This window comes from Crinia signifera, chromosome 7 (assembly GCF_055691185.1).
Source record: "Crinia signifera chromosome 7, ASM5569118v1, whole genome shotgun sequence".
In the NCBI taxonomy this organism is placed as follows: Eukaryota; Metazoa; Chordata; class Amphibia; order Anura; family Myobatrachidae; genus Crinia; species Crinia signifera.
Window position 1 is genome coordinate 36,355,859 of NC_139223.1, and position 23,702 is coordinate 36,379,560.

General features: G+C 48.0%; 2 protein-coding genes and 1 long non-coding RNA gene across 3 annotated transcripts in view; 1 reads left to right on the forward strand and 2 right to left on the reverse strand.

The window, feature by feature from the left end:
• The window catches only part of LOC146020048 (uncharacterized), a 54,901-nt gene extending 50,285 nt beyond the window's left edge, over positions 1-4,616 (reverse strand). The window contains exon 1 of the long non-coding RNA XR_014450716.1: positions 2,971-4,616. This is a non-coding gene — a long non-coding RNA (uncharacterized LOC146020048). The remainder of the gene's footprint in view (positions 1-2,970) is intronic.
• A 68-nt stretch (positions 4,617-4,684) lies between these two features.
• RASD1 (ras related dexamethasone induced 1) lies at positions 4,685-6,639 on the forward strand. The gene is made up of 2 exons (XM_083152817.1): positions 4,685-5,044; positions 5,543-6,639. Exons 1-2 carry the CDS (start codon positions 4,723-4,725, stop codon positions 6,070-6,072), a joined length of 852 nt encoding a protein of 283 aa, XP_083008943.1. The 5' UTR covers positions 4,685-4,722; the 3' UTR covers positions 6,073-6,639.
• Positions 6,640-14,231: 7,592 nt separating this feature from the next.
• Positions 14,232-21,480, reverse strand: MED9 (mediator complex subunit 9). Its single transcript, XM_083152819.1, has 2 exons — positions 21,172-21,480; positions 14,232-14,876 (listed from the first exon to the last, which is right to left on the reverse strand). The coding sequence occupies exons 1-2, from the start codon at positions 21,297-21,299 to the stop codon at positions 14,660-14,662; spliced, it is 345 nt and encodes a 114-aa protein (XP_083008945.1). The 5' UTR covers positions 21,300-21,480; the 3' UTR covers positions 14,232-14,659.
• Between the last annotated feature and the right edge of the window lie 2,222 nt (positions 21,481-23,702).

Genomic DNA, 23,702 nt, shown 5'->3' on the forward strand with positions numbered 1-23,702 from the left:
CAGAGTCTACTGCGCCTACACAGGTCTCCAGGGATTTTTCTACTGTGCCTTTGCGAGTGAACCAGAATAACCCCCTTAGTCCCTACTATGTTTATCGATATATCAATAGTCAATAAACATTTTCCAAAAAGGACTATTGGGGCCCATTAAACATTAAATGTCTGCGGCTTATTTGCAGAAAATACCCTTGGAGTGTAACCACAAATATTTTGTGTTGTGTATGAAGGAGGGATTGCAGCAGTTATCTCTGATACCCTCCCGGAAGCTGCGATGGTGGAGAAGGCGGTATCCTGTATTCCGTGGGCAGGATGGCGGAGGCGGGCTGGGCCGGGGGGCAGGGTGCCACATGCCCTCCGGTCCGGTACGTATTGCACTGTCCTGGGCCTGTGTGTGCCTGGTGGCCGGTCGTGCAGGAGACGTACAGTAGAGCTGTCAGGAAGCGTGCAGCTCACGGGTAGAGAGGAGACAGCCGGTGCCATACCTGAGACAGCCTCCAGGAGCAGCAGCAGCTAGTCAGGAGGCTGTCAGGTAGTACTGCTGGTAAAGCCCGCACGCCTCCTGACAGCCGAGCTGTACTGCCCGTCTCCCGCATGATCACCCAGGCCAGCAACAGGGGGGGTTAATAGGGGACAGCCGTCCCGAGCCTCCACAATCTTAGGGGCCCCAAAGCCAGTCCCCAGCCCAGCTTAGCTGCTCACCTTCACCTCCCCTGCTCAGCCCCCTGCACGCTCAGGACCCCGGCCACACTGCTGCTCATAGCCAGCTGCTGAAGGCAGGCACAGAGGATGTGGTAAGTGAAGGTTGGTTGGAGAGTGAATTTGGGGGTACTGTGAGCATTGAAGGGAGGGGTGAGTCCTGAGAGGTCAGCGTGTGTGTGTGTCTGTCTGTGTGTGTGTGTGGTCAGAGTGTGTGTGTGTGGTTCCAGTGGGGGTGCTGTGCAGTGCTTGTTAGAAGGGGCCAGGGAAGTGGATAGTTGAGGAAAGGGAACTGCTGCGAGGTGGACTTTGAAAGGGAGGGGGTGACAAGTGGTGGACAGTGACGGGGAAAGTGAGTGCTGTAAGGGGGCCAGTGCGGGTGTTGGTGACAGATTAGGTTGGAACCAGCTCTGCCTCTGCGCACTGTGCCCAGCCACAGCAGCACATGGCACCCGCTCCCCCAGAACCTTGTACGGCTGCCATGGGCACAGTGCGCATCCAGTTTATGTTAGAATGGTGGTGCTTATGTTGCCCCCCGGGCTGAAAGTTGCCAGCCAGCCCCTGGTAATAGCCACCGGCAATTGCAGGGTCCATGGGAATGGGGCAGGGCTAAGTGATTTAGTGCTGTCCTCTCACCACGGACAGGCGGTGACAAGCAACACAGTTGTGTTGGGGTGGAGCCTAATGACAAGACAGTTCAGCTCCACCCCCTAAAGGTTCACAGTGTCCCCTATCCGGTTGTCTCCTGGAGAAGAATCTTAAAAAGTAGATAAAGATGCTGTCAGATTTACCAAGCTCTGGAATGTGAAGAGGGTCAAATATAATCCCTCATTCCGCCTGTGGGTCAGTGGCGTAACTACTGTAAGGCAGCCCCAGCAGTCGCTTGGAGGAGCAAGCAGCAGTGGGGTCTGTGTGGGTGCCGGCCCCCACTCGACGCACTGACATGCTGCTGCCTACCACTGCCCACTGACTGAGCACTGGAGGCGAGTCAGCCACAGCGCGGGTGCGGCCATGGCAGAGATGACAAATCCCCCCACTGATTCAATTTATTGTACACAGAGCCGGCTATTGGCTACTGTGTAGAGGATAAGCAGGCGGATGGGTGTGCTAGGGTGGCCTGGGATGCGTCAGAGTCAAGGGAAGCAGCAGTGTATGCTGGTCTCTCTTCCTCTCTCCTGCTGGGGGGAGGGGGGGGCGCCACAAACATTTTGGCGGGGGAGCAAAATTTATAGTTACACCACTGCTGTGGGTGGGAGATAATTTGGACAAATAATCCCCACCCCTATCAATTAACATAGCATGTACCTGTCCTAAACTAATACACCTGCAACCCAGCAGCACATACAGTATTATTCCTGTGTCTATTCTAGTCTATTCTAGATAGTCAGCTCCCACCCCCACAGGGGCAGACTGAACTCACAGATCATCAAACAGATTATCAGCCAATTATCTCACATTTTAGATATTTCTTCAGCCCCAGACTATTATTATTCCCTTTGTGCACTTCCAATGGAGAGAAGATGATTTTCTCCAATCACCTGAGTCAACTCTGGAATATAATAATCACTCAGCTCTAAACTTTAGCTCTCAACCTTATCTTTAAAGAGCTGGATCCAAAGAGAGCAGATTGTCGCCCTCTAGCGGGAAAACGTGGATCTGCAGCCAGTACAATAATATTTAAAAAGTGCCTTAAAAGTCACACAAGAAGTAATTCCATATAACAGCTAATAGGAGAATGGGCAGAGTGGGTCAGGGATGGTGTGAGCAGGGATTTAGCAGGTAAAGCACGCAGCGTATACACATTCTGCATGCACATCTATAAGGCAGACAGATGACAGGAGCTATAAGATAGAGAGATGATTATAGCAGCATTTGGTGCTGGGTAATATCTCTGTTACATATTAACAGGATCTCCTGATTCATTCCCACTTCTGTCTCTGTGGGGTGAGGAAATCCAAATAGATAATAGACATTATACAGCACTAAATCATGGCAATCCAAGCACTTTCCGCAGGCAGACATCAATAAATACATCAATTGTTTATATATATACACATACACCGACTTTCTATGGGAAACAGCAGGCAATACCTCCATGCTCTGAGCCACACAGCTGACAGTCTGCAGCCACCGTCCTATACACGTTTATGGGGTGCACATATTGTGGTGGTGATGGAGGAGCTGCTGCAGATCGCGCTAAGCCCTGTGCAGCCTGCTGTGCTCCCGGACACATATACAGTCACAGTCACTGGTTCTTCTCCTGTCTGACACTTACCGTATGTGCTGGGTTGTACAGTCTTAGCCCATAGGGTGTCTGGTGTATGCTGCTCCTGTTATTCCTACAGACTCAGTCATTCCCCTACAGTGCGCTGCAATCAGTGCAGAGCATCTTCTTACTATGGTCTCTCATAAACACACTACAATTCTGCATATTATATTAGTGCTGTAATATTCTACCTGTGCTGTGGTCCCCTAAATACTGTATGCATGCAGAGCCTGTGCTGTGTTTCTCTTCAACATGCATGTAGAGCCTGTGCTGTGGTCCCCAATAGAGGCATGCAGAGCCTGTGCTGTGTTCTCTTCAACATGCATGTAGAGCCTGTGCTGTGGTCCCCAATAGAGGCATGCAGAGCCTGTGCTATGTTCTCTTAAACATGCATGCAGAGCCTGTGCTGTGGTCCCCTATAGATACATGCAGAGCCTGTGCTGTGGTCTCCTATAGATACATGCAGAGCCTGTGCTGTGGTCCCCTATAGATACATGCAGAGCCTGTGCTGTGGTCCCCTATATAGGCATGCAGAGCCTGTGCTGTGGTCCCCTATAGATACATGCAGAGCCTGTGCTGTGTTCTCATAAAGAGGAATGCAGAGCCTGTGCTGTGGTCCCCTCTAGATACATGCAGAGCCTGTGCTGTGTTCTCCTAAAGAGGAATGCAGAGCCTGTGCTGTGGTCCCCTCTAGATACATGCAGAGCCTGTGCTGTGGTCCCCTATATATACATGCAGAGCCTGTGCTGTGGTCCCTATAGATACATGCAGAGCCTGTGCTGTGGTCCCTATAGAGGCATGCAGAGCCTGTGCTGTAGTCCCCTATAGATACATGCAGAGCCTGTGCTGTGATCCCATATAGATACATGCAGAGCCTGTGCTGTGATTCCCTATAGATACATGCAGAGCCTGTGCTGTGATCCCCTATAGATACATGCAGAGCCTGTGTTGTGATCCCCTATAGAGGTATGCAGAGCCTGTGCTGTGATCTCATACAGAGGCATGCAGAGCCTGTGCTGTGATCTCCTATAGAGGCATGCAGAGCCAGTGCTGTGATCCCCTATAGATGCATGCAGAGCCTGTGCTTTAATCCCCTATAGATACATACAGAGCCTGTGCTTTGGTCCCCTATAGATGCATGCAGAGCCTGTGTTGTGATCCCCTATAGAGGCATGCAGAGCCTGTGCTGTGTTCCCCTATATATATACACACATGCAGAGCCTGTGCTGTGTTCCCCTATATATACATGCAGAGCCTGTGCTGTGATCTCCTATAGAGGCATGCAGAGCCTGGGCTGTGATCCCCTATAGATGATGCAGAGCCTGTGCTGTGGTCCCCTATTGTGGTCCCCTATAGATGCATGCAGAGCCTGTGCTGTGATCTCCTATAGAGGCATGCAGAGCCTGTGCTGTGATCTCCTATAGAGGCATTCAGAGCCTGTGTTGTGATCTCCTATAGAGGCATGCAGAGCCTGTGCTGTGATCCCCTATAGAGGCATGCAGAGCCTGTGTTGTGATCCCCTATAGATGATGCAGAGCCTGTGCTGCGATCTCCTGCATACAGAGCCTGTACACTGGTTCTGTGCTCTCCTATAGCAAACACAGCGCAGCTCTCTCCTATCCCAGCCCTGTGTCGGTGCTGCTGGCTGTGTCAGAGTTCTGTCTGTGAGTGACGTAGAGCAGGAGGCGGGGTCCCAGCACTATATAAGGCACTGCAGGCAGCAGAGTCCCTCAGTTCTCTCTATCTCTCCGCACTGTACTTATGCTTCTCAGTAGCACCGCTCCTTGCACAGTCAGAAACAGACTGACCACCATGATCAAGAAGATGTGCCCCAATGACTCCGAGCTGGACATCCCAGCCAAGAACTGCTACCGCATGGTTATCCTTGGCTCCTCTAAGGTGGGCAAGACCTCCATCGTCTCCCGCTTCCTCAGCGGCCGCTTCGAGGAGCAGTACACCCCGACCATAGAGGACTTCCACCGCAAGTTCTACAGCATCCGCGGGGAGGTCTATCAGTTGGACATCCTGGACACCTCAGGCAACCACCCGTTCCCTGCCATGCGGAGACTCTCCATCCTTACTGGTGAGTACCTAGACCATTGCTGTGCACCTACCCTCTGCAGAGCCTCTTACTGCCCCATGCAGGGCATTCTGCAGAGCTTATTGCTGCTGTGCTAGGATGCATTGCCTAGAACTGTGCTAGGACTTGCTGCAGAGCTACTCACTGCTGTGCTAGGACTTGTTGCAGAGCTCGCTCTGCTGTGCCAGGACTTGTTGCAGAGCTTAGTAGACTTGCATGTACTGTAGCCATATATCTGCTCGATCCAGCCCATCTCTCCCTAGCTGTCCTGGAACTACATATCCCAGCCAGCCTCAGTTTTGCCTTCCTAATTCTGCTCCCATAATGAATTGCAGCAGCCCTCCTGGCAAATGATTGTCTCTGCTGATCTGCAATACCTTTACGTAGTGAGACCCTCAGGCTATGTTGAGTACCCCTTGGTCAGCACTATCCTACTTTTGTCTTAATATGTCTCAAAAACTCCTTAACCTGATACTAACCTGTCCTCCTTCTTTCCTTCAGGTGATGTCTTTATACTGGTCTTCAGCCTGGACAACCGAGACTCCTTTGAGGAGGTCCAGCGTTTAAAACAACAGATCATCGAGACCAAATCCTGCCTCAAGAACAAGACTAAGGAAAACATAGACGTACCCCTGGTGATCTGTGGCAACAAGGGCGACCGGGACTTCTACCGGGAGGTCCAGGCTCATGAGATCGAGCAATTGGTCGGAGTGGACAATAATTGCTTGTACTTTGAAGTGTCTGCTAAAAAGAACTCCCAGCTGGATGAGATGTTTCAGGCGCTCTTTACCATGGCCAAGCTCCCCAGCGAGATGAGCCCCGATCTGCACCGCAAGGTGTCCGTCCAGTATTGCGAGATCCTACACAAAAAGTCCATCAAGGGGAAGAAAGCCAAAGAGGATGGAAATGCATATGGTATCGTAGCTCCCTTCGCCCGCAGACCCAGCATCCACAGTGACTTAATGTACATACGGGAGAAAGCGATCGGAGGTGGGCAAAGTAAGGACAAGGAAAGATGTGTCATAAGCTAGGAACGTCATCTCTGAGGCCGAGAAGCCTTTATAAATATATACATAGAGAAACAAAAGATCTGGGCATTTTTTGAAGACGCCGAACCAAGGAGGCATGTCCGTAGAGGGGAATCACTTGCCCCCCGTGCCTTCTGATGGTTGGTCGGGCCGCCGAGGTCGATGCAGAAAGGAGAGGCCAGCCTAGCAGCGCTGATGCTGGACAGTGATATCACATCTGTCTTATGTGCATAACTGTGAAGGGACAGACAAAGAGAGGTGTATATTGACTTGATAAATATTGATTTACGATGACTTCTTGGGAGTTGTTATACTCCGCCCTCCCCCGTGGGGTTAAAATCTGGACTAAGTATTCGGGGGGAGCTGTGAGAAGCGAACGGACTATATGTACGGTGTACGCTATATGTACGGTGTACGGACTTTACAGACTCTTGTTTACAATGTGCCTCGTGCACTCTACACAAGTATTGTAAATGGATCTGAACAAATCCACCTGTTTATACTTTGTTATACATTTCATTGTCATGTCATATTTTTATTTTTGTACGCAAATAAATCAATTCAAATGTACACGTGTGTCCTAGTTATTCAATGGCTATGCCGAACAATTAACATACTGAATTGAACTGCATTTAAATTAGTCGTAAGCAGCCTGTTGTGGGTATAAGTATTACTCCACACCTATATCCTCTTCCCATTTGTGTGTAGAATACAGGTTTCCCTGCTAACACTGTAACTGAGAAGCGATGTCTGTGTGTACACAGGTGTAGTAGTGTATATACAGGTGTATACACCACTACTGTGTGACTGTCCATAAACTTATTAACCTGCAGTGTTTACCTTGGCACCTAGGAACTTATGATTTTGCAGACTCTAAAGCAGTGGTTCTCAAACTCTGTCCTCAGGACCCCACACAGTTCTCATTTTCCAGGTCACCTGTCAGTTGCAATTATTACTGACTGACACATTTTAAAAGATCCACAGGTGGAAGTAATTATTTCACTTGATTCTGTGAGGAGACCTGGAATACATGAGGACCGACTTTGAGAACAAAGGGATTACATAGCAAAAGATTGAGAACTGCAGCAACGGGTGTCTTAAAATGTCAATATCCATCTATTAGCATATTAATGTTTTAATCTGCTCAGTACATGCCCCCCTCATAAAATTTTCTACAATCCTTAAAGAAAACTTCCTACCATACTAGCAACCAGATCAGAAATTTCAATCTGCTTAAATGAAGTAAAAAAAAATAAAACACAGTTCTAACTTGTCACATGGCGCACTCTACTGGCCACACAGCAACATTACACTGCTAAACCTAAGGGACTGGGTCTGGAACACAGCTGCAGGTGGAGGGTTAAATTGCTTGCATCTCCCTCTGCAGTGGTTGTGGAACTACAGGTGCCAGCAGGGAGAGCATAGTACAGTAGCAGCCGTTCCAACGCACAGTGTGCTGCAGCAACAAAGGCTGTCCTAGCTGCACGTCCCATGTTGCATTATACATACAAGGTGTTGGGTTTGCTGGATAATTTTATCTGTCAGGATTAAAGTTTCTTTGAAACCATGCAATATGATCTTGTCTGGTGATTAATAATGATGGGGACAGGCTGTGGTGGAGACGATACACGTGGAACGGAACTTTGTGTCATCGCAGGAAAGCAGATCGTTACACCCCACACGTATAAGGAGAAGTCCAAATATTAATGTTGGTGAACCAGGTGTTCTGTCTCGGCAGGTGTGTGCCTGTCTGATGCAAGGGTGGTTCTGTGCCGCCGGTAAGAGGCATATTAAAATGTAAACCTGACTGGTGCCTGCTGAAAAATGGCTGTATACATAAACACACACATTATAGATTTTATTTATATGGCCCAGTAATAATGCCAATACGGTAAATGTAACATCAGTAACAATAATAAGGGCTAGGCACCCCTCTTTACTGAATTATGGTTCAGAGGACCATAGCATTATTGATAAATCCACCATGTAGCAAGAACACAGTATACAAGGTGAACACTTTAACCCTTGCAGTCCCATTTTTATTTTTTTGCCATTTAAACAGCCTGGTTTGAATTGTATTTTTCTTTAATTAAAAAATGATCTACGTTGGGGTCGATCTTATTAACCCCGATGTGCGCGAATGATTCGCCGAGTGCGAATCCTCACGACACCGGGCCCACTTTACGGCGGGCCAAATTCGCTGAAAAGTGCTCGCACCTCCATAGGGGTGCAAGCAAATTTCAGCCACTTCGGGCCTGCGAAGGGTGCGAGTTAGGGTTAATTCAGGTGCCGTTTTCAGCGTGAAAATGACACCCAAATGGCAACTCGCACCCTACAGGGTTAATAAGATTGACCCCCTTTGAAAGTTGAACGATATTAATGTTCGTGCTTTAAAGTGTCTCACCACTGGATCTGCTACTAGCGCTGTTGAGCCTGACTACACGTTGGACCTGAAAGGGTTAAGGCCTGATGCTTTTATGAACACGGTATAGATCATTGGTTTGACCACTGAAGGTCAACGTGGCTTAGGTCAACGTGGCTAATGTTGACAGGGTTGGAAGGTTGACACAAGCATTAGGATGACTATGGCAAGGTCAACAGGAGTTTTTCACTTTTTTGTCCCGAATGTCGACATGGACTGCGCTCGGCACACCATTCTATTCTCCCTCCACCCCCTAGTGGATGATAGGGCATGAAACACATCAGCTAAAAAAAAAAATGTGAAAAACTAATTTTGACCTTTTGACTGTCGACCTAATACTTGTGTCAACCTTAGCCATCTCGACCTATTTAACGTGTTAATATAAGCCTCGTCGACCTCCAGTGGTTGACCCAATAGAGGCATACCACCTGTTACAAGGTCCCAAACGCAGCCCATACATGGTGCAATATTTCCGTGCGTTTTGAACTAGATTGCATGCGATGTGATTTGCATGCGATCAGCAGCTAGTTCAGAAAGAACGGGCTGCACAGACTTTGGCACAGATGCACTAAGCTTCAAAAGTGATAAAATGGAGAGTGATAAACAACCAACCAACCAGCTCCTGCCTGACCTCTTTCAAACATAGTCTGTGACATGGCAGGAAGGAGCTGATTGGCTGGCTGTTTATCACTCTCCATTTCCTCACTTTTGAAGCTTAGTGCATCTGGCCCTTTACGTGCTGTGCGATGGTATGCTCGCGGGAGCGTGCATTGCACAGCACCTCACACTGTGTAGGGGCACGTTAAGTAACTGGTCGTTCATGTCCCTTGTAAAACAGGATGATTATATTCACCTTTTATGTAGTGACATAGCCCATATCCTAAGCCCTATTCGGTACTTGTTTCCTAGCACGGCCACAACGATCATAATCGCGGTCATCGGGGGTAAAATCGGGGCCATCGCGGCCGCTAAAAAATCGGGTGCGATGGGCCAGACGCGATGCCCGCGGTTTCCCCATAGAGAACAATGTTAAATGCCTCAATTTACCCGCGATGACCACGATTTCCCATAGGAAACAATGTGAAATGGCTCAATTTAGCCAAATTATCATAGGAACAATAGTAAATGGGCCAAAAACACCCCTGAACATTGAAATGTCCCCCCAAAAGTAGTTGACGTCACCCCGCCATCAACGTGAATCCGAAGTGTGGCGAGCGCAGCGAGCCCACGAGGGGCGGCGGTACGCGTCCTCCGACCTTTTCATGCCATACTATCCACTAGGGCGTGGAGTGAGAATAGAATAGTGTGGCGAGCGCAGCGAGCCACCGAGCCCGAAGCGTGGCGAGCGCAGCGAGCCCCGCGAGGGGACGCGGATACCTTCACAGTTATACGCGTCCCCTCGCGGGCTTCCCAGGTGTCCATGGCGACGCGGACACCTGGGAAGCCCGCGAAGGGACGCGTTTACCTGTGAAGGTATCCGCTGCGCTCGCCACGCTTCGGGCTCGGTGGCTCGCTGTGCTCGCCACACTATTCTATTCTCACTCCATGCCCTAGTGGATAGTAGGGCATGAAAAGGTCGGAGGACGCGTACCGCTGCGCTCGCCACGCTTCGGGTTCACGTTGATGGCGGGGTGGCGTCAACTACTTTTGGGGGGACATTTCAATGTTCAGGGGTGTTTTTGGGCCATTTACTATTGTTCCTATGCTGATTTGGGTAAATTCATCCATTTAACATTGTTTCCTATGGGAAATCGTGGTCATCGCGGGTAAATTGAGGCATTTAACATTGTTCCCTATGGGGAAATCGGGGGCATCGCGTCTGGACCATTTAAGCATTTTTAGGTGCACACGACGCGACCGACCCTATTTTTCACTGTTTTCAATGCATTTCAATGGAAAAATCGGGGGCATCGCGTCGGTCGCGTCGCAGGCCACTCAAATTACCCCCGATGGCCAAGATTTGTGGCCGTGCTAGGAAACAAGTACCCCCTATTCCAGCCAATAAGCAGCGGGGCAGGGCACAGCCTGCAGAGACATCCTTATAGAACGCAGACACAACCTGCTCTGAACCACAACACCAGCTGTGCCAACATTAATATTTTGACTCCTTGCGAGTGGGTGTAGAAATCTGCATTAAACATGTGCTTTCACGGCATAATGGGAAAAGCTGCGCCACGTTTAGGAATCTCCGCCCAGGCCGCGCCTCATCATTATTAATCTATTAGAGCGGTAGATTGTTGGTTACGCCCACCAACAACTTTAATGGTGTTTTTATGTGTAGAGTAATCCTCAGGTTCTCCCTGTACTGTGTGTGGGATTATAGACCTCACAAGGTTTACCGCAGTGTTTTCTCACGGTCGGGTTAACCCTTTCCCTGTTCTGCATGTGGCGCCAGGAACAGGCTGCGCAGTATCGTATAAACGAATGTCATCATTGGCACAGCCGCCCGTTTTATTCATTTGACACCAGTGGTAGCCAACCCTAGCCCTCGAGAGCTACCAACAGTTCACATTTTCCAGACAACCTAGCTGCTGCACAGCTGCACTCATTAATCACTGACACATTTTAAAAGATGCACAGATGGAGCTAATTAGCTCACTTGTGATTCTGTGAGGAGACCTGCAAAACATGCACTGTTGGTAGCTCTCGAGGACTAGGGTTGGCTACCCCAGTTTTACACCAATGACAATGAACACGGAGAGATCGCTGGGCACATAGGGCATGAAGATGTGAGGTTGGCAGACGGAGGGGTTGTCAGTTTCTTTATGCCTCCCAGACTGCCGTACATACCAGCACAGAGGACAGCTGAGCCCGAGGTGCCACATTCTTACATCAAAATGTAATTGCTGGTTAAATGAAGGTCTTTTTCTCCTATTCTCTGTAGATTTTGATTGGTTTCCCATAGCAACATCCCCTGTGAAATAGAATTCCCATCTTAGTCAATTTCCCCCTTAGGGGGAGATTCTCTAAGAATCTCCGCCCCCCTTCGCATACTTAATTATCGCATATGTTGTAACATATGCGATAATTAAGGCAAAGGACAGCTCTTGCGTCAAGAGCTGTCCTTTGCGGTGAGAATCGCCAGGTCCCAGCAGGTCCCGGCGGCTCCCCCCTCCCTCCCACACCCGGCGCTGCTGCTGCGCCGAGCTCTCCTCCTCCCTGCACCCGGAAGAGGATCAGTGCAGGGAGGAGGTCACAGGTCCGGGCAGCACTGCGCTGTGCTGCCCGGACACAGGTGAGGGGGGCGATGCGGGGCGTCGGCGTGGGGCGGCGGAGGGATGCGGTAGAAGCCCATTGGCTTCTATGGGGCATCGCCAGATTTTTCTGGCGATGCCCCCCGCCGGGTTAACCCGGCGGGGGATGCTTACAGCATCCCAAAATGCGGTAAAAACCCAGATAACGGGGTTTTTACCGCATTCCTTGTTTAGAGAATCTCCCCCTTAGTGTTCATTCTAACACCCTGCATATTTCAAAACCTGTGCAGTTCCTCTTCCCCGCCGGAGGTGTCGCTCTCTGCTATTGTACATCTACCACAGTATGGTCTGTATTTCAGTACAGGTTACTATTCCCATTATATGTCCATGTGGATAGTAAATCAAGCAGAATTTGGGAAAACATGTGAACAACACGTGTCGACCATTGTCAATGATGACCTTTTGGACATGCTGATATTTTTCCTCGGTTGAACAACTGGCCAATACAAGGTTGGTACCAACGTTATGTATGTGTGCGCTGCTGCTGCTATATATCCTGTTGAAAATACATTTTTAGCAATGAGTGACATCACTGAGGTAAAGACGGGGACATGAATAAAGATGACTGTGAAAGAGATAACAGTAGGCTACGGATATCTAGATGTCCACCCTTTGGAGAGATTGGTGGAGGTCAGTTGTGAGTGGGAGAAGAACAGTACAGACTGAATGTCACTAATTACTACACACGCTGCCCATGAATTACTATGGATTACTGATGTCCCAGAGATACCACCTCCCCTCCCCACCACCTGAGCACTCTTAACCCTTTGAGTGCCAAGTGAATTTGAAAAAATAGGTGTGAAAATGGGCAAGCAAACATTTATATACATCATAATGACCGGTAATGTTTACCTTACATAGGAAATGTCAGCTTTTTTTACGCAACATTTTTTATTTGAATTTATATAACAAATGTGAGCGATGGTGTCATTTTTTGGGGGAGTCAGATATTTTGCACATCTCTCAGAGATGTTGGCAAGCAAAGGGTTAATGCACCAAGGCAACTTTCAGCTCTTGCCAATAATACCCCTTTTACACCCAAATCCCCGATCCGACCAGGTATTTGGAACACGGCTCCAAGCCAGGTCGGATCCGGGATTTGCACTGTTTATAATGTGGTGCCGACTAGCAGTGTAAACGGGGGCGGCGCTTGGAGATAACAGCATCTCCAAGCGCCGGGACTGCCGATCGTCGTGCTGGGGGCAAGACCAATGAGGTGAATGGATGCCGCACACAGGCATCCATTCACCTCCTCCCTGGCTCCGCTGCTGTCTGCACAGTACAGCAGACAGCAGCGGAGGCTGTGTGCAGCCCCCTGCCCACCCTCCATACTGACCGCAGGATGCTGCGGTCTGGAGATTGGGCTTCCCCATTGCTGTTGGATGACCCGGAGTACCCGTTTACACTGCCCTCTACCCAGGTCCTGCCCATGTTCTACCCTGGTCAGAACCTGGGTAGAAGTCCCTCGTAAAGGGACACGGGTTAACCCCTTTTACACTGCCACTGACCCGGGTCCATGCGGGAAAAACCCAGGTTTTTTTCGGCGGTGTAAAAGGGGTATAAGCCACCCAGCACTTTTTGCAAGACACAGATTGCTACAGACAATGCAGAGAGACTACTCAGCGTACAACTCCGGATCATAGGTGTAGCTCCTGAGCTGAAGATTAGTCATCTCTATGCCCAAACCCAACCACCCATGCTCTCCGCTGGACCAGAGACACAGAGCTGTTACCTCACAGCATTATAATGGTGTTGGTCACTGCCCTTCCACTCCCTGTGCCAATGCTTCCAAGAACTTTCATTCTAAGACATGTAAATTATGTACTACTCATGCTCATTAACATAATCAATGACGTCTAAACAAATAGTGCTAGGATTACTGGTAAGTGTGCCAAAACAGAAATGAAAGCGACACCTATTATATTCTGCTATTATGGCCTCAATGTCTATAGTGTACACTGTAAAACAAAATGGAGGGGGCGGCCATTTCATGTGCTGGACTGGTAATGGTGAGAGCCTCAGGATCCTTATGGTTAATGGTCGCCTTCATATAAATTATTCACACTGTGTCTTGGTGGCGTTTCCTAGTGATAGTGTTGGCTGAATCTGTAGGTATTTATAGCAGGCACAAAATGGCTGCCTATACTTTGTCTAGCTAACATTACAGGCTGTCAATATCCAGAAATATCAGCCTCTCTCCGTATAGCTGTGTCCGTGTATGCCAGGGATAGGAAACCTTTGGCCCACCAGCTGTTGTTTAGCTAAACATCCCAGCATGCCCTGCTACAGTTTTGCTATTTGGCCATGCTAAATCTGTAGCAGGGCATGCTGGGATGTTTGGCTCAACAACAGCTGGAGGGAACCCCCATCCCTGGGGAATAGTCGTCCCAATGCCTCGGATGCAGGGAGCAGTCTGTGTGGTCACATTTAGATCCGTAAGGGAAAATTACCTCCATCACCACCCATTAATTACCTCATACAAGAGATGACTTAATGATGGTTTAAATCGCAGTCTTGAAACATACAGAGCTTGAGAGACAATGAGCACAATTATACAGGCACCTTGCCATGTGTATTTTGAAACAGTACATATGTATAAAATAAAAATAAACCTATATAGGAGAGAGTTCATACAGGGGTTTAATCTACGCCAACCCCAGCGCTGCAAGTTCGGTCCGGCAGTTCTGCAATGCTCTGCTATGGGTGCGATTGGACGCTTTTCAATTTGCAGATTTATTCTCCGTGGAGGGGTTGAGCTGTGCCCGTATACGGTGACTTGAGACCCGGAAGTGCAGCATTCAGCCTTCAGCTGTCCTCCTAAATGACAGCACATCTTCAAGGCAGAGAGCATGATGGGTCAGCCGTGGCAGCTGACACTGCCAAGTTACCCGTTTTAACAACTGCATCCCATGGTCTAGTCCTTGGGGATCTCGAACATGCAGAGACCCTTGTACTTCTGCAACAGCTGGTTCTTGGTCTGTACCTGCGTTCGCAGGTTCTGGAGAAGCTGCTGCTGCTGTTCGGGGGTCATGTCAATCCCGGGCATGTTGCCGATTTGTTTCCTCATCACCTGGAACTTGTTCTTTAGCTCATTGAGCTCTTGGTAAACATCCTGGCTGTCTTTGTCCATGCTAGAGAGAGAGAAAGAGCGAGATAGAGATGAGTCTTAGAACAAGGTTGTTATCCAATCAGAAAGGGGGTATTCAATCCCCGCCGCTACTTCCGACTAGGGATGTGCACCGGCCACTTTTCGGGTTTTGGGTTTTGATTACCTTGAGGTTTTGGGTTCTAATGGGTTTTGGCAAAACACCTCCTGTGTTTTGTGTTTGGATTTTTTGGGTTCTGAATTTTTTGTAAAAAAGCATAAAAACTGCAAAAAAAATAAATAAAAAAAAATCGCAGAATTTGGGTTTTTTTTTTTGCTCCTACGCTATATTAACCTCAATAACATTCATCTCCACTCATTTCCAGTCTATTCTGAACACCTCACAATATTGTTTTTAGGGCAAAAGATTGCACTGAGGTAGCTGGATAACTATACTAAGCCACACAAGTGTGCGGCACAAACACGTGGCTCATGTAAGAGTGGCAATGCAGCGGTAGATACGGCAGTACTAGGCACCAGACAGGTAGATACGGCAGCAATACTAGTATTGTGCACCAGCAGAATTTATAATAGTTAATTTTATTATTAGGTACTGCTTGGCAGTTAAGGGCCCCATACATCAGCAATTAATTGTGACAATTTTCAGATATGGAGATGATTGCCACAATTAATTTTAGATGTGTGGGCTCCCCCTTTTGGCAATCCCAATCAGAATCGCCAATCGATTGCTTAATCAGGTTTTTAAACATGTTTAATAATCTGGTATTATCTGCAGATCTTTTTTAGATGTGTGGGCATTCCCAATTCGTTTTCTTCATCTATTTACATTATGAACAGCTGAAATGACAATCGATTGGGGCAATTTCCAGATATGAAGATGCAATCTTTAGATGGAAAAATCTGCCGATCACTGAAATAAATCTGTAATGTGTGGGCAAAGTCAGATTGATTGTAAAATCCATTTATCTGGCCAAAATATCCCTATATCTGAAAATCCATAAATTGTGATTGCTGATGTATGGGGCCCATTACACTCAGTGGCACTCAGTGGCACACGCCAGTGCACCAGCAGCATGGAATTATTTTTTACAGTCCCACGCAGCACAAGTATTATTTTTTAATTAAATTAGATATAGCAGCCTAGTATGTAGTTGTACTACTAGGCAAGTACACTTAGGCAGTAACACTGCCAGTGGCAACAGTGGACTGAGTAAATAATACTGGCAATCTCTATTCACAGTATTCAGTGCAGGCAGCACCAGTGGACTATATATAATATAATTATTCATATATATTACAGCACAGCACCAGAGGTAGGCCCCAGCACAGAGGAGACAGTAGTACTACAGGTACACAGTTAGACTGTCCTCCTTGCTAGGGAGAGCCCACCCTAAGCAGAGAGGAGAACAGAGTACACAGCAGCACTGAGGGAGACAGCCCCAGCGAATAAAATAAATTACAGCACAGCACACCAGAGGTAGACCGCACAGAGGAGACAGTAGTACTACTAGTACACAGTTAGACTACACAGCAGCACTGAGAGACAGCCCCAGCGAATAAAAAATATCAAGGTCAAGCTCAAGTTTAAGCCCCAGCAGCAGCACCAACACACCCTCTCCCAACCCACTACTAGACTGAAGTGAAGATGGCGGGCGCAGCAGCCGCTATTTAAAGCCTTGCGAATTCCGGCGCCGGGAGATGACGTTCTGACCACGCGGACGGACCAGAGTCAGGCGGGAATCTCCGAGCGCTGCTCGGAACTGGGCTCGGAATGATGACGTTCGTGGGGGCTCGGATCTCTGGAATCCGAGTCTGCACATCTCTACTTCCGACGGGGGAAATAGCGGCAGGCGCCTATTCAATGTTGTCTTGCCTGACTGCATTGAAAAAAACAGATTGACATAAAGGCTCTGACTTTAAAAGCTGTCGGGCACGTTTTGTCGATAACGGCCATGAATTGTCGCGATCGCGGACGGATCTCGACAATCCATGGCCATTTATGCGGCCACAGCCCCTTGTCGACGCTCGGTAGGCGGGACATTAAATCCCGTCTGGCGATATGCTGTCGAAAATAGGCCAGGAGCACGTCTGTCGTAACAGATCGACAGTTGTGACCCGGTAATCAATACCCCCCTTTGAGAGCACTGATTAAATGCCTTCTACGCAGCTTCGTGCAGCTGCGGCTAATGCAGAGATGAACGCAAGTCTTCTGTAGCTGACCATAGGTCGAGTTGCACCAATCTGTGCGCCAGACCGCCCCTATTTGTGCACCTTGGCACTCAATATTAGTGTGCATTGGCACCAGCTGCATCCCTGCTGCGTAGGTGCAATACACAACCCTGCACAGGCCAAAGCGCTGGGTCACACAAAGTGACTCCAGCAGTTGGGAGAACAGTTCCTAAAATTTACAATACGTCGTATGTGCTGCCTTTGCATATGACTTATTGTATGCGATGCCACAGACTGCCACAGGAACCCAACAAATCCTTGTGGCAGCCAGGGGACCGCTAATTGGATCAAATCCTGAGGTAAAATACATCCGATATGGCACTTTTCACACGATTCATCGGCCCAATAAGTTGTAATTGTGTAAAAGGGCCATAGTGTAGAAGGGTACGGGGACATTAATTGTTCCCCAAACATCTGCGAAAGCTGGAAATTGCAAGGACCAAGCATTTAAAATACTACAATTCTTGCATTCTTATTTGTTGCGAAGGCCATTCTGGTCACAAGCAGTTAAAGGCCCAAATCATTCCAACCTGGGAATGCAAAAATGGAATACTATATAACAGATGAAAGATGTGATTATACGGCCGGAGACTCTCATTTCTGGATTATGTACAATGTAAAGGCAGCGGCCAGTCTGGATTATTTAGATTTTGAATTGAAAACAGGATATCCATTTATTGGCATGTCTGATCCTGTACGCGGAACGGCATCGCTGTAGATTACCGGCCACCGCTCTGAGTTTACACTTATGTCAAATCGCTTGCTTTTGTAGTGAGAAGTTTATTTCCTACTTCGTCTGAATCCAGGATCTAGATAGAGATCTGGAGCCAGATGGAAGCTATTGCCTTTCATATGCATGCTTTAGGGGCCTACGCAAAGGAGACTTATTCAGAGCACGGATACATATTTATACTGTCCCTTATAAATATCATTTCAGTCACCTGTGAGTCTCCAGCAGACAACGTGCTGCCTTGTTGTGTTACTCCCAAACAGCTGACAAATAAGTGATTGGGTGTGAGCACTGAACGGTCTGTCGCAGGCCCTGTGGCTTTCCGGCTGGGACTTTTAGTTCCACACAGGCAAACTCACAAACCGATTCTAATATATTGGCGATAAACAGCCAACCAATCAGCTCCTACCTGTCATGTTACAGGATGGGTATGAAAAATAACAGGTAGGAGCTCATTGGCTGGTTGTTTATCACTTTTTGAAGCTTGATACATCTGGGCAAAAACGTACCTTAATCAGTTTTTGATGGGGCATCCTTAATTTTATCTGTGTTATACATTTCATTGGTGCAATAGTGTTAGATACACTCTCTCTAATAAAGTTCATCTTTAGCCCTTTCACATCAAACTTAGAAACCAGGTTATTGCCAAGGCAAGCCAGTGTGACCTGGGTCCCGACTCGGTGTGATAGGTTTGAACCGGGTCGTCATACCTGGGTACGTCCCAGGTCCATGACCTGAGTCGCGAACAGGGTATTCCTGGGTGTGATCTTGGTCAGCTACAGTGTGAAAGACAGGACTGGATCATACAGGACTGGGGTCGTCATGGCTATAAGGGGCGGGCTCAGGAGTGCTTGGAGATTACATCATATGTAAGTGAACACCGTTGACCCTAGACCAGCAGTGGGATAGGGATAAGTATTTCTGAAGCCCTGTCTCTGACCTACGTTATGTATGGTTGGAGGCAGACTTCAGTGTAAAAAAGGTATGCACCTGCTACCTTGGTTTACATTGAAACAGATTACATGGGCATCGTTACTACATTCAACTTTGCCTTTAAATAATGACCCGTGTGGGTACTGTATTAATTGGGGATGCGGTCATCTATTAGAATGAACTTAGGTCTACAGTCATTAGGTCGACCCCACTAGGTCGACTGGCAGGAAGGTCGACCTGACTTAAGGTCAACATGGGCCAAGGTCGACATGACTTAAGGTCGAATTTGCATAAAGGTCGACATGAGGAAGGTCGACTGGTCATAAGGTCGACATGGGTTTTTCACTGTTTTTTGAGCCGACATGTGCCGACAGGCGGTATTTCATGCCCTACCATCCAGTAGGGCGTGGTGGGAGAATAAAATAGTGTGCCGAGCGCAGCGAGGCACCGTACCCGAAGCATTGCGAGCGAAGCGAGCGATGCGAGGGTCCGATTCTCATTGCCAAATGTGTCCATGTCGACTGTGTCAACATTCAGATAAAAAACAGTGAAAAACCCATGTCGACATTATGACCAGTCGACCTTCCTCATGTCGACCTTTATGCAAATTCGACCTTAAGTCATGTCGACCTTGGCCCATGTCAACCTTAAGTCAGGTCGACCTTCCTGCCAGTCGACCTAGTGGGGTCGACCTAAATGCAGTCTGACGAATGATCCCATTCCATTAATTGAGGGGGGGGGGGGGGGGGGGGGGGGAAATTCTACTATTTTATAGTAGTTAAAAATTGATGGAGACAACTACATATCATCTCACGTTACCAACAGGTAGGTGCAGACACCTCACAGAAATTGCTGGGAACTTTAAAGAATGTTTAATTATTGCAAATGATACTTTGACTGCATTACAATGAAGACGGCCTTTATAACAAGTATGCTGGGCATCTGCCATGAGGCTGACCTGTATTACAGTTATTAATGTCTACTGGTGAGGTGTTCCCAACTAGGAATTTACACAGGGTCATACTGAGAACTGATCACCTCTATAGTACGAGGAAATGCCAGGCCCACACTGGCACTTACTAGCTGCCAGCAGATTATTGTAAACAGGACAATTCCCTGATCCCAGTTTTGGGAATTAGACTTAAGCAGCCAAATGACACGGCATCCGAGCTATTGCATTTGATTGGCCGAAGGTGCACACACACGATGCAATTTATTTTAAACGATAGCGATGTTATCCTGCTCATCGTCTAGTGTGTACACACTATATTGTTACTAGTGTTCATTCTAACACCCGCCAACTTTGAAAACCCATGCAGTTCCTCTTCCATGCCTGGGGTGTTACTGTCTGCTGTAGTGCTTCTAGCACAGTGTGGTCTGTATATCAGCACTGATACGCAAACCAGACCTGTGCCAGAAACACCACAGCAGACAGCGACACCCCAGGCAGGAAAGAGGAACTGCATAGGTTTTCAAAGTTGGCGGGTGCTAGAAGGAACACTAGTTACTGATACGTGTTGCTATGAGTCACAAATGGCCCCCACTCTGTCACCTGAACATGCAGCCATATCTGGTGGGCCGGATGATGTCAATAAAATATATTGTTCATTATATCGTTCGTCTGGGAGCACTACCGATATTGTTTACCAAACATGGAATCGTACTGTCATTACTACACACTATACAGCACCATCATGCATATCGTCAATGTGTACGCACTATATCGTTAACGATGCACGCTCCCGCAACGTGTCAAAGGTAATCCCTATCGTCTGAACATGCAGTGAAACTTGACAATATCGTCACTGACTGCATGTTTGGCGGGGGTCCCGGTGACAGGTACATGGAGTATCTGTCGTTGTTTTCGCAGCACTGCTGTTATCGATAATGATATTGACAGTGCTGCATATCGTATACTGTCCACGGGGCATTGGAGTGTGCACCTGTCCACAGGTGACCGACGGACATCCCCGTGGGCTTGTATCTAGATCCACTTCTATACTTTGTTATTGCAGCTGGATTGTACCCTTGCGTGCTCGCCACACTTCACGCACAGTGGCTTGATTTGCTCGCCACACTATTATATTCCCCCTCCAGGTATAAGTGGGCGCAGAGCATGATGGGAAGTGTCAGAATACAGAAGTGGTCCTAACAGCAACCATCCCTGTGGGGCTTTCCAGCTGCTGTGAAACTACACATCCCAGCATGCACCGCCACAGTCTTGCTATTTGGGGAGGATAAAACTGTGGCATGGCATGCTGGGATATGTAGTTTCTCAGCAGCTGGAGAACCACAGGTCAGCCAGGCCTGGTAAATATATTGCCTGTGCGGAGATGAATGCTGGGACTTACAGTCCCACCCTCTAATATTAGCCTGATGAGGAGACGCAGTGAAGTCGCAACAGTGTCTCAGCGCCGGTGGAAGTTACCATTTGATGATGTCGTGCACCAGCGGTAGGAAGGTGTACTCCTCCTCCTCTTCCTCGCCGGCCTCCTCCTCCTCTTCTTCCTCCTCCCCGGGCTCCTCGCCTGTTCTCGCCGGGCCGCCGGTAGCCATCTCCGTCGCCAATGGAAGAGCAGCAGCAGCAGCAGCGTCAGTATTCGCGGCTGAGCATTGCACTGTCTATGGATAGGCCGATTTCACAATGACGTTGTTGCTGGAGAGACGGCGCCTTCAGTGACGTCACCTGGCAATGGACGCTGCTGATACAGAGCTCGCTGGTATCAACTAGTTCTCAGACTGTTATGCCTTGTAGCTATGGAGATATGTCTGCCTGGTCCTGTGGCAGCCTCCAGCAGCTGCATGCCTGTCTCTCAGAACCTTACTGCATGTAGAGAACTTTAAAGTAGTGACAAACAGGTATTAAAAAAACAGGGGTGAAGCAGGGGGTGAGCTTTGGAAATAGTTTGCTAGCAGCCATCGATGTTCCCTAACTCATTGATGATGTCGTTGGGATACCACAGGTGCTAGCCATTGCACAATTCCTGTCCGATGCTTAGCCCACGGTGCATGTCTTCTGTGCAGTTACGGACACCAGGAACCGGTGAAGCACATGAGCAAAAGTTGCTGCGCTGCAATTTCCCATCATTGTCTGCATATGACTAAACATCGATGGTTCGTAGCTATTACTATCCACGTCGGCGTGGAGTTGAATTTAGATCACCGCGCCCAAAGCGTGGTGAGAGGACGCGGAATACATGTAAAGTCATCCGCGTCCCCTCGTCGGGCTCGCTATGCTCACCAAACTATCTAAAATCAACTCCACACTGACGTGGATAGTGGGGGTATGAAATGGTCGGAGGACGCAAACCGCCGCCCCTCGCGGGCTCGCTGCGCTCGCCACGCTTCGGGTTGGCATTCATAGTGGGGGTGGCGTTGACAATGGGGGTGCATTTAACATTGAAAGCACCCATCAGGGTGCTTGTACAATTAAAAATCGGATTGCATCGCATGTGGTTATATCGCATGCGATGCGATGTGATGCATGCGATGTACTAAGATGAACATCGTGGGCGCCGTGACAAGACACAAGTACCACAGTTACTTGTAGCGCAGCAGATTCCGTTAGTGTCTTATATAGCGCAGAAGATTCCATTACATTGTCTTATATAGCGCAGCAGATTCCGTTACAGTTTCTTATATAGCGCAGCAGATTCCGTTACAGTGTGTTATATAGCGCAGCAGATTCCGTTACAGTGTCTTATATAGCGCAGCAGATTCCGTTACAGTGTCTTATATAGTGCAGCAGATTCCGTTAGTGTCTTATATAGCGCAGCAGATTCCATTACATTGTCTTATATAGCGAAGCAGATTCCGTTACAGTTTCTTATATAGCGCAGCAGATTCCGTTACAGTGTCCTATATAGTGCAGCAGATTCCGTTACAGTGTCTTATATAGCGCAGCAGATTCCGTTACAGTGTCTTATATAGTGCAGCAGATTCCGTTACAGTGTCTTATATAGCGCAGCAGATTCCGTTACAGTGTCTTATATAGCGCAGCAGATTCCGTTACAGTTTCTTATATAGCGCAGCAGATTCCGTTACAGTGTCTTATATAGCGCAGCAGATTCCATTACAGTGTCTTATATAGCGCAGCAGATTCTGTCAGTGTCTTATATAGCGCAGCAGAATCCGTTACAGCGTCTTATATAGCGCAGCAGATTCCGTTAAAGGGTCTTATATAGCACAGCAGATTCCGTTACAGTGTCTTATTTAGCGCAGCAGATTCCGTTACAGCTTCTTATATAGCGCAGCAGATTCCGTTACAGTTTCTTATATAGCGCAGCAGATTCCGTTAGTGTCTTATATAGCGCAGAAGATTCCATTACATTGTCTTATATAGCGTGGCAGATTCCGTTACAGTGTCTTATATAGCGCAGAAGATTCCATTACATTGTCTTATATAGCGAAGCAGATTCCGTTACAGTTTCTTATATAGCGCAGCAGATTCCGTTACAGTGTCCTATATAGTGCAGCAGATTCCGTTACAGTGTCTTATATAGCGCAGCAGATTCCGTTACAGTGTCTTATATAGTGCAGCAGATTCCGTTACAGTGTCTTATATAGCGCAGCAGATTCCGTTACAGTGTCTTATATAGCGCAGCAGATTCCGTTACAGTTTCTTATATAGCGCAGCAGATTCCGTTACAGTGTCTTATATAGCGCAGCAGATTCCATTACAGTGTCTTATATAGCGCAGCAGATTCTGTCAGTGTCTTATATAGCGCAGCAGAATCCGTTACAGCGTCTTATATAGCGCAGCAGATTCCGTTAAAGGGTCTTATATAGCACAGCAGATTCCGTTACAGTGTCTTATATAGCGCAGCAGATTCCGTTACAGCTTCTTATATAGCGCAGCAGATTCCGTTACAGTTTCTTATATAGCGCAGCAGATTCCGTTAGTGTCTTATATAGCGCAGAAGATTCCATTACATTGTCTTATATAGCGAAGCAGATTCC

What these genes read in the sequence shown, in the direction of transcription:
- RASD1 (XM_083152817.1), top strand. Translation starts at nt 4,723, where the DNA reads ATGCTTCTCAGTAGCACCGCTCCTTGCACAGTCAGAAACAGACTGACC. An exon ending in GAGACTCTCCATCCTTACTG is followed by an intron (nt 5,045 to 5,542) that starts GTGAGTACCTAG and finishes TCTTTCCTTCAG; the next exon opens with GTGATGTCTTTATACTGGTC.
- MED9 (XM_083152819.1), bottom strand. Translation starts at nt 21,299, where the DNA reads ATGGCTACCGGCGGCCCGGCGAGAACAGGCGAGGAGCCCGGGGAGGAG. An exon ending in GTGCACGACATCATCAAATG is followed by an intron (nt 14,877 to 21,171) that starts GTAACTTCCACC and finishes CTCTCTCTCTAG; the next exon opens with CATGGACAAAGACAGCCAGG.